This window comes from Alosa pseudoharengus, unplaced genomic scaffold (assembly GCF_046254945.1).
Source record: "Alosa pseudoharengus isolate Yale_2024_CS ecotype anadromous, Long Island Sound unplaced genomic scaffold, YU_APseudo_1.1 YU_APseudo_1.1_scf_22, whole genome shotgun sequence".
NCBI classification, from domain to species: Eukaryota; Metazoa; Chordata; class Actinopteri; order Clupeiformes; family Clupeidae; genus Alosa; species Alosa pseudoharengus.
In genome coordinates this window covers 4585921-4596645 of record NW_027468680.1, presented here as the reverse complement: position 1 = coordinate 4596645, position 10725 = coordinate 4585921, and the positions used below count along the sequence as shown (strand labels likewise).

Genomic DNA, 10725 nt, shown 5'->3' with positions numbered 1-10725 from the left:
TGCCCTGTATTATCTCCACCCTAAAATGTGTAATTTCCAAAACTAAACGCACAAACCTTTAGATAGAGGTATCATGCATCTGCGCCTATCTGTTTATGGAGTGCCCCCCCCCTCTCTCTCTCCCTCTCTCTCTCCTCTCTCTCTCCTCTCTCGCTCTCTCTCTCTCCCTCTCTCTATCTCTCTCTCTCTCCCTCTCTCTCTCCTCTCTCTCTCTCTCTCTTTCTCTCTCTCTCTCTTCTCTCTCCTCTCTCTCTCTCTCTCTCTCTCTCTCTGTTGATTAATGATTCTGTCGACGCATCACTGGCATGTCAGCACACAACAGAGCACTCCAAAAGGCTGATGGTTATTCATGCTTGGTCTGCTTGATATGTGACAATAGCAGTGATTGAAACAAGTATCCCAAACGTCTTCATTCACAACCACAAACACTATGCCTATCTCGTGTATTATTAGAACACAGACACACACACACACACACACACACACATGCAGAAACTCACACACATACACTCACATAATACTGAAATCAAATAGCCAAACAATTATTGCAGCACGTGTTTTCCTTTCGTAACCTAAATTGCCACATTAGGTCAGAACAGCAAGCTTTCATTTAATAAATAAATGAATTTAGTTTCCAAGTGCACAATTACCATTTCCACCCGTGTATGTGTGTGTGTGTGTGTGTGTGTGTGTGCATGCATGTTTACCCATGTTGCATACGTGTGTGTGTGTGTCTGTGTGTGTGTGTGAGAGAGAGAGAGAGAGAAAGAGAGAGAGAGAGAGTCTGTGTGTGTGTGTGTGTGTGTGTGTGTTTAAACCCCAATCCCCAAGGAGCACGGGGGAGTCTGTTTAGCATCCTTCCCGGTGTATGCGCGGTGCGCTGGGCTTGTTTGTGCGTCGCCGTGCGGTAACGAGTCCCTTTAGCATTGCAGAACCTGGACAGCTCGGCAACCAGCACCATCAATTAGCCGCGTACCGCCAAAGCCGCAGAGCATCGCCAAACACACACTTTCTGATCTGATTTAAAGAAAACACACACACACACACACACACACACACACACACACACACACACACACACACACACACACACACACGCACACAGATTCCAACCTTCACTCACACAACTGCAACTATTGAGGATAAAAAAGAAATCACCAAACCTTAATCTTACTGTTGCCTGGTGTCTGGGCCTGTCGTTAAAATTATTGTCATCATCATATGTATATTTGTGGATTGTTAGAAGAAAAAAAATATCACAGTTTACTTTTTGGGGGTTGATTCGTACGATTTGTAAGTCAAATTTCTCCCAAGTATTTCCAGTCAAGAATTTAAGCATTCTTAATCTGTGGTTTGTCAAAGAATACTATTTGTTTGATCGAGAGAGGGCCTTCTTAAATCACAGTTTCAGTTGTGCTATCTCAATACAGTGAGATCTTTCCCTGGCATCCTCAGAAAAGTCTCGCCGTTTGGAGGATTTCCCAGGTTAAGGAGCATCTTCAGCTGGCAAAGCGCTAGCATAATAATTCAGTCATTTTGTGAAGATGAAGATTAAAGGCAATCTCAACTGCGGGGACAATGTTCTTACAATGTTCCTCCTTCTTAACTTACTAAGGCCTTGTCAAGTGCTCGTTGTTAAGATCATTCCCACTCCTTCATGTGACAGCATGTTGAGGGAGCTCCTCTTTTACAGCCAAACTAAATTTGTTTACATGTTAAATTCCTTGTGTTTGGCACCAAAATATGCAAATATAAACTCCTCCTGCCAGATAAGAGCTGCAGTTCCAAACGAGAATGTTATGAATGAGATATGTGTTAGTCTATTATATTAAAGTGTGTGTTTTATATTGTACTATACATACAATACTATATTGTGACACTATGTTATTTTTTTGTATTCCTCACAGGTAGAGATGAACCTGCAAGCTACATCTGCACGACCTGCAAACAGCATTTCAGCAGTGCCTGGTTCCTCCTCCAACATGCTCAGAACACCCACGGCATCCGCATCTACCTTGAGGCCAACAGCAACAACGTGACCTTGACCCCCCAAATCACCCTCCGTCCACCCATGGGTGCCGAGTCCATACCCCAATCTCCTCTCACCAATTTTTTAGGCGACAACAACCCCTTCCACCTGCTGCGCATGACGGGCCCTCTGCTTCGAGAACCGCCTCCCGGCTTTGTGGAGAACCGGCTCCCCGGCACGCCGCCCTTCGTCAGCCCTCCCCCACGCCACCACCTGGACCCGCATCGCTTGGAACGCCTTAGCGCCGAGGAAATGGGCTTAATCTCCCAGCACCCCAGTGCCTTCGAGAGGGTGATGCGCCTCAACCCCATGGCCATCGAGTCGCAGTCCATGGACTTCTCACGCCGGCTCCGCGAGCTCGCGGGCAACAACACCACCACCGCCGCCGTCGCCGCTGGCACGCCGCCGCTCTCGCCCAGCCGCGCCAACCCTATGCACCGCCTGCTCAACGCCAACCCCTTCCAGGCCAGCCCCAAGTCGCCCTTTCTGAGCACGCCTCCGCTGCCGCCCATGCCGCCAAACAGCACGACGCCGCCCCAGACGCAGGCCAAGAGCAAGTCGTGCGAGTTCTGCGGCAAAACGTTCAAGTTCCAGAGCAACCTGATCGTGCACCGGAGGAGCCATACGGGCGAGAAACCCTACAAGTGCCAGCTGTGCGACCACGCCTGCTCGCAGGCCAGCAAGCTCAAGCGCCACATGAAGACGCACATGCACAAGTCCGGCTCCATGACCGGCCGCTCGGACGACGGGCTGTCGGCCACCAGCTCGCCGGAGCCCGGCACGAGCGACGTCACGGGCGAGGGCATGAAGAACAGGGACGGCGACTTCAGCGGCGAGGGCTGCGAGAACGAGGAGGAGGAGGAGGAGGAGGAGGAGGAGGAGCTGGAGAATGAGAGCAGGCCCGAGTCCAACTTCAGCATGGACTCGGAGTTCTGCCGCAATCGCGAGAACGGCTCCAAGCCGCCCTCGGAAGAGAAGGACATGTCCCTGGGGAAGATGGTGGAGAACGCTGGACTGAACTCCATCCAGCAGTACAATAACTTGATAGTCGACAATCGCAAAAGGCTTCCTTTCTCCAAACGGTGCTCCGACGGTCAGCGCGACACCGGAGATCATGACTCGGTGGGGGGCGAGATGGACCACGTGGAGCGGGCGACGGTCAACGGCCGAAACTGTGGCTCCGGCGACTCCTTCTCAGGCCTGTTCCCCCGCAAGCCCACGCCCATCACAAGTCCGAGTCTCTCCAACTCCTCCAAGAGGATCAAGATCGAGAAGGACCTGGACATTCCCCCCACGCCTCTCATCCCCTCTGAGAACGTCTACTCCCAGTGGCTGGTGGGCTACGCGGCGTCGCGCCACTTCCTCAAAGACCCCTTCCTGGGCTTCACCGACTCCAGACAATCTCCCTTCGCCACCTCGTCCGAGCACTCATCGGAGAACGGCAGCCTGCGCTTCTCCACGCCGCCCGGCGACCTGCTGGACGGGGGCCTCTCGGGTCGCAGCGGCACGGCCAGCGGCGGCAGCACTCCGCACCTCGGCGGGCCCGGCGGACACGGCCGGCCCGGCTCCAAGGAGAGCCGCCGGAGCGACACCTGCGAGTACTGCGGCAAGGTGTTCAAGAACTGCAGCAACCTGACGGTGCACCGGCGAAGCCACACCGGCGAGCGGCCCTACAAGTGTGAGCTGTGCAACTACGCCTGCGCCCAGAGCAGCAAGCTCACGCGCCACATGAAGACCCACGGCCAGCTCGGTAAGGAAGTCTACCGCTGTGACATTTGCCAAATGCCCTTCAGCGTCTATAGCACCCTGGAGAAACACATGAAAAAGTGGCACGGGGAACACTTGATGACCAATGAGGTGAAAATTGAACAAGCTGAGAGAAGCTAAGCTAAGCTAGGCTTTTCCTATTTAGCCTCTTGAATAACAAACAAACAAACAAACACAAACAAATGGGGTAGATGGGTTCACTTGATTCACAATGATTCTAGTTTATCTTATGTTTTGCCTAAGAAACTGCCATCTGAGAAAAGAAAAAAAAAGTAGGAAGTTCAACTATGTCGGTGTAAACTGCCTAAATTGGCTTTTTGATTTTTACAATCTATCAGCGGATGACTTAAATATACGTGGAGCCTTTAACTGTGCAATAATTTCTGTATTTATTGGAGTTTGTAATGTTCTGGCATGTGCAGGTACGTTTTTTTATTTGATCATTATTTCCTTTTTGTTCTATTATTTTATGCTGGGATTTTCTTTTTTAAAAACCCAGAGGACATCCTGAGATTTTCTTTTTCGCAGAGCAGAATACCATTTGAATAATTTTTAAAGCCGCTGCTTTTACTGAATTGTATATTTAAGTTACATGTGTAATTTCTTGACGAGAAGCCGAATTCAATCTTGATTTAAAAAAAGAAAAAAGAAAAAAGCTTAACCGATCTTTTTATATAAAAAGCGTAGTTTTTGTTTAGCCGAGATAGTAGAACATGAGCGGACAACAATCTTTTGCCATAATAGCATGAAACAGATTTTAAACATGTCAATCTAATTGGGTATGTAGCACTGAATGTCATTTCTGACAGTAAATCTTATGAGGATTCTAGGTCTTTTAAAACCTGCTTCCCCCCGAGCTCATAAATCAAGGAGGAAGAGACCTTAAAAACAGATGATCACGAAGGCAGCTGCTTTGAGGTACCTAGTACCATCCCAGTTAACGCTACTTACACAAACCTTTCTTCTTTTCTACGTCCCATTATTGGTAGCATTCAAACTGTTTACACTGAAACATGCTACAAAAAAAAAAAAAAACACCCTCTGACATCACATATACATTATTGATCAATGCAAGTACTGTAGCCGTTGTTTTGTGCATTCTGCCGAATGGCCCATTTCTTGGGCAAACTGAATGACAGTGCACATGCTGAAACATCTCAGGGGGTGATGCGTGTCCAGGCTTCTCTCTCCGCCACAGTCGTCAGCTTGTTCTTACTCAGAAAACCAGTCCAGTGCAATGAGTTAGCACCCTCGTTAGTCCAGTGCAGAATTAATCACCACATCTTGTGTTATTTTTGTCCTCAGCCACTTGCTTTGTTATATATGTATTTATACATATATATTTATATACATCATGTATACACGTGAATGGTTGGAGAACACGTATGTAGTGGGCAGAGTGGATCAAAACTATGCTGCACAGTGAGTAGGCTCACTCAAGCAGAACGATCCAGTATACCAACGTGACATGGATCTGAGTGTGATCTGGCTCTGACCCGATTTGAGTCTGGGCTAGTTCTGATCCAGAACCTTCTAAAGTGCATTCCTAGGTAGGTACGACATGATCCAACAACAATAGTAGCAGGTCATAACGGTAAACTTTGCAGCAGCAAATCAAAACCTATTCACTGAGGGGAATGATCTAGTAGACATTGTCGCCTATTCTTATAAGTGCTTTTATACTTTTTACATCTTATATTTATGTTCCATCTGAGAGTGCTTCATGTGTTCAAAAATGGCACTGTTGATTTTAGAGTGGGCTGGGTAAAAGACAATATTAGCCATAATGAATATTACCACTTTAACCAGATAAGAAGACAAAAAAATACAATTTAAACATAATTCAGAATACAGCTCAAAACTTGTACGCAATCTGCCGATGTTTGTGATATCACTTGAAATAGCCCTATGCATTTCTAAATATATTTATCGATCATTTTGAAAATGAATTTATACTCTATAGTGTATCTTATTACAAAGTTTACCATTGTCTAAAATGTTTATATTTCTGATTTTATCTGGTTAACTTGGTTATTTACCCTGTAAAACAGTCATTGGCAGATGTGTAGATTGCAGTAGTAGCCTACATTGCAGAGTAGTAACAGTGTGTGCAAATTCCTGTTGAGCATGTTCGTAAACAGTAAGACTATTTTCTTTCTTTCTTTCTTCCTGTCTTTCTTTCTTTCTTTCCTCCCATTCAGGGCTTCCTGTGATGTGTAGTTGAACACACTCTAAGAAGTAGCCACTTTGTCGCGTAACGAACGCACTGCTGATGTTTCTGAGCTTGTTAGAGAGAAAACACGCGCACATGTATTTTGGGTCTTCAGTTGGCACTGACGATGCCTGAGCCACAATTGTGTTACATGCAGTCATGAACCCCTCCTTCACGTATACCACCACCATCCCCATCCACACACACACACACACACACACACACACACACACACACACACACACACAAACCTCCCTTGAGAGGGCCACGCCACCCAAATTTGTAGACCTGAAGGAAAAAGACAGAAAAACACTTTTTGAAAAAAACATTTTAAACAACATTTTAGTAGCCTGACCCGCACTTTATGATTTGTTTTAGACATTTTTATTTTCTTTAAAAAAAAAAAGCAGAAAACGGCTTCTGAGCAAGAAATTACGTTTAACGGATTGACTAGGGCCTTGCAAAGGAGAGCATCTGAGATTCAAGTGCCAGCATTGCTAGGCTAGGCTATCACAATGCTGGCACTATAAAAAGTAAAAATAATTTATTTGGACAGTTTTTATACTGCCATCCGATTCGACATGAGTGTGCCTTGAATACTGATCTTCCTATTTATTGTCTCTAAAGACAAATGCAACACATTAGTGAAGCAAGGAATTAAAAGAAAAAATGTAACAATTGTACTGAAATGTCCTTTCAAAATATGAAATATGAAATCACATGAAAAAATAATTCAAGAAATTATTTTAACATGACAACGGTGGCCAGCACAATATTGATGTGTCTGTGTGTGTATATATGTATGCATATGTACATATGAAGGCACAAACACATGCACACACACACCCACCCACACACACACACACACACACACACACACACATTCAGAACAGAACATTATTCTCAACAAGAATGCGTCCCTTGATTAAAAAAAAAAAAAAAACTTAAAAAAAAAACCTGGAGTGGCCTAGAACGCCACTCACAAGCAAGGAAGAGACTGGACGAAAATCAGGAACAACAAAACAAAATATGAAAAAAAGACAAAACATGAATTTAGTGCACTCAGTCTTAAATACGTTTACAGTATTGAAACAAGTACAAGGGTAAAATGATATTTCTGTGTATGTGTGTTTTAAACAAGTTTTTTTTTAGTTTACTTATAAACTTTCTCTGAATGCCATAGTGGCTATGTGTATATTGGTTTTTTGGTGACGGGGTTTTAGTATATATATAAATATATATAAATATATATATTACATTTTTCTTGTTTACTGTACAAGTATACCAGTATTTGTAATATTGGAGAATGCCTGGGCATTTTACAAGGATAGATTTTTTTCTTTTCTTTTTTTTTTCATTTTTTTCCAGTCCAATTTAAATTGTGGGTCTATACAATGTTATGTCACTGTAATTGTAAATGTCTTGATTTCTGGTAAATTTTATTCTGCCTTGGGTGTGAGAAAATAATAATAATAAAAAAGAACGAATAAAAAAAAGAATGCTTACCAGAGCTGAATGGAGATGGTGACGGGGCCAGCTTTTCAATGTAAGGACGTTTCCCCATGTAGAATATGTTTAATATGGATTTGCTTTTCAACACACGTCCCTGAAACATATCTTTTAAGTCCTGAATCGTTTTTTTTTTTTTTAACATTGTTTTTATCTTGCTCCTCCTGAAATGCTTCTACTTCCTGGCTCGATTGATACACGTGTAGGCACTCACTGTCCTTTTACTGGAGCTTTCGTCATTTTTATCTTGTATATGCATCTCTTGTGAGAAAGGTCACCTTGGGGTAACTTTGAGTCATGTTAGTAGAGGAATGGGTCCATTACTGAATATAAAGGTCAAGGGTCAAGCTACCACCAGAAGCTGCCACAGTATATTTTTGGTTTGGCAGGATAAAAATATTGCAAAAAAAAAAATCCTTTAGAATTTGTATTGCTGAAATGGACGTTATTGTACAGAAGGGATTTTCAAAAGGCTGTCTAACAACCTTTTGATGTAGCTACATATACAAACGTAAATGTTTTGTTTATTATATTGGTTGTAAATAATTTTTTTATAACAACCCAGACTTTTATTTCTTTTTCTTTTTATTTGTGTGTGTTCTGATGGGCACTGGCAGTAATCTGTCATCTTGGGGTCTTTGACCTTTCAACCTTTAGACATTTTTAAAATGACTTTTTTGTTGTCGTTGTTTTTACTTTGGGTGTAAGACCTCGTCCGTACTGGCACTTGTCAGCTGGTCTTTTAGCATGAAAAGAATAGAGCACAATACAAGCTGTTGCAATTGTCCAATGAACTGATCATTTGTGTCCTTCATTTTGGTTTGTTTTGAGAAGTAAAAACCTGAAACCTCCCTCAGTGTGCCCTGTATGTTGTTGTGTAGACAGCTGAGCTGCTTATGTGTGGGTGGGTGAGGATGACGATGATGATGTGTGTATGTGTGGGTATGTTCACTTTCACTATACCACCCACCAGGCACACACACACACACACACACACACACACGCACACACACACACACACACACACGCACACACACACACACGCGCACACACACACACACACACACACACACACACACACACACACACACACACACACACACACACACAAACACAGAGAGAGAGAGAGAAATGCAGCAAAAACAATGACATTTCATACATAGCAAAATGTATGAATTATCAAGAACCATTTGATAGTTTGATCCAGTTTGATCCGATTCCAGTATATGTTGAGTTGTGAGGTGGGTGTAGTTTATCCAACGGGCAGATCATGCTAAAGGCCCTGCTAGCCTCTAACCAAAGCAGACAATTAAAGACTTGTTTCACAAGTAAGAGCAACCACATTCATATGGTCAGCCGACGGTTGACCACAACCACGCTGCACAGTTAAAAACTGCCCACCGCAAATTCTCAAACCTCTGTGACCAAAAAAGACCAAGGCCCTATGAAGTGGTGGTGCTTTGATGAGCACTAAAGGCCTTCTCTTTCCCTCTCTTTTTCCATTTCTCTCTCTCCCCTCTCTCTCTCTCTCTTTTTTTACATCTGAATGCTTTCTACACATGGTCACCAAACTTAAACCAAACCGATGGTTCCTCTCACTTGCTCTTTTGTCTCAACGGACATCCATCTTTGGACTTCCTGTCAGATGTCAAAGTCTTATGGTCAGATAGAAGTGCATGGACAGGTGTTGAAATCACAATTTAAAAAAAATATATATTTTGGTCAGAAAGAAGTGCCGTGGACAGGTGTTGAAATAACAATTAAAAAAAAGTGCTCTGCTCCTGTTCACTCTTCTTTTAACATTCCATGGTAATAATTTCTTTTTTTAATGTTTGTACTTATAATGATACAGGGTTGGGACAAAGAGACTATCTGTAATTTTTGATATGTAATGATGTTCATAAACAAAGGGGGAGTGGGAGGGTGGAGGGTTTGACTAGGATTGATATGCTGTGTGTGTGATGTCACTATTTAAATACACAAACTGGAACTACAAGCTGCGGTTTGCGTTGCCTGTGATGTCATTTTCAGACTCACCTACAGACTCACATACACTCTTTCAGATGATGAGCAAACATTAATAAACTTTGCACCAAAGCTGGATATTTCTTTCATTTGATATCAAAATGTAGAAAGATAAAGAATGCACATTTTCCCACATCCACCAGCATAAACTCCATGCACCCTAAATATCCATGCTGCTGATAGCTTCTAATGCTACTTTAACATTAATGCATGCTGGCATGAAACAGTAATAATCATGAATTAAACCATGACAAAAGGAGTACTAATCAGAGGTTCATGGTTGCATGAAACAATCATAAATACAGCCTAGTGAAAGTCTCCTCACAAGTCAGGCAAAAGTCCATTGCAAGGTAGGCACAGCACAAAGAGACATTTCCATAACCACCCAAAGCTTCGTGTCACCATTCCCACACATTTTAAAGCCATGATTAAAGATGCACATGCCAAAACATGCAGATTGAGCTGGGGGAGGGGGTGAAGAGCAGAGGAGAGGAGATGGTGTGTGTATGTGTGTGTGTGTGTGTGTGTGTGGGGGGGGGGGTCTTTCAGTATGCTATTTTGTGCGCAGACTCTAGTCACACGCATATTAGGGAGTGGAGGATGGGTTGGTAGAGTGGATTTGGAGGGGTGCAGTGACTGGTTTGAAGTGGGGTTGGATATGTGTGTGTGTGTGTGTGTGTGTCGGGGGGTGGGCACGGCACCCCTCGCGGGGCCTGTCGAGGGTGGCTAATCTGAGTGACGGCCGGCTCTGCAGGTGCCTTCCACACGGCGCGGTGCAGCGGGCCCTCCACAGTGAGCTAGTGCTCATCTGGGCTGAGCCACTGGTGCTGTGAGCTAGTGCTCATCTGGGCTGAGCCACTGGTGCTGTGGTGGTGGTGGACTGCGGCGTTAAGTCCTGCTCGCTCGGCAACTCGCGCCGGTGTTAAATACCCCAACCCCCCCCCCGCGCTCCCTTAGCCATCAAACGCCAGGCTTGAGTGCTTTTCCAAGATCACCCATGGGGAGTTTCCAAACTTCACACACACACACACACACACACACCAAAAAGAGGGGTTTGGGTTACAGGTCCGCGTGCTGTGGAAAACATATGGAGAGACAGAGAGAGAGAGAGAGACAGAGAGAGAGAGAGAGACAGAGAGAGAGAGAGAGAGAGAGAGAGAGAGAGAGAGAGAAAGAGAGAGAC

The 10725-nt window shown here is 44.3% G+C and overlaps 1 protein-coding gene across 3 annotated transcripts in view; it reads left to right on the top strand.

Annotated features, from left to right (window-relative positions):
• bcl11ba (BCL11 transcription factor B a) overlaps window positions 1-8368 on the top strand; it is a 52456-nt gene extending 44088 nt beyond the window's left edge. The window contains exons 4-5 of one of the 3 annotated variants that reach the window (XM_076300301.1): window positions 1908-3779; window positions 5998-8368. In XM_076300301.1, the coding sequence (XP_076156416.1) occupies window positions 1908-3779; window positions 5998-6020 (1895 nt within the window). In that variant the 3' untranslated portion in view covers window positions 6021-8368. Of the gene's footprint in view, window positions 1-1907 lie in introns of all 3 variants that reach the window. The other 2 variants (XM_076300300.1, XM_076300299.1) reach the window with 2 other exon arrangements.
• The last annotated feature ends 2357 nt before the right edge of the window (window positions 8369-10725 follow it).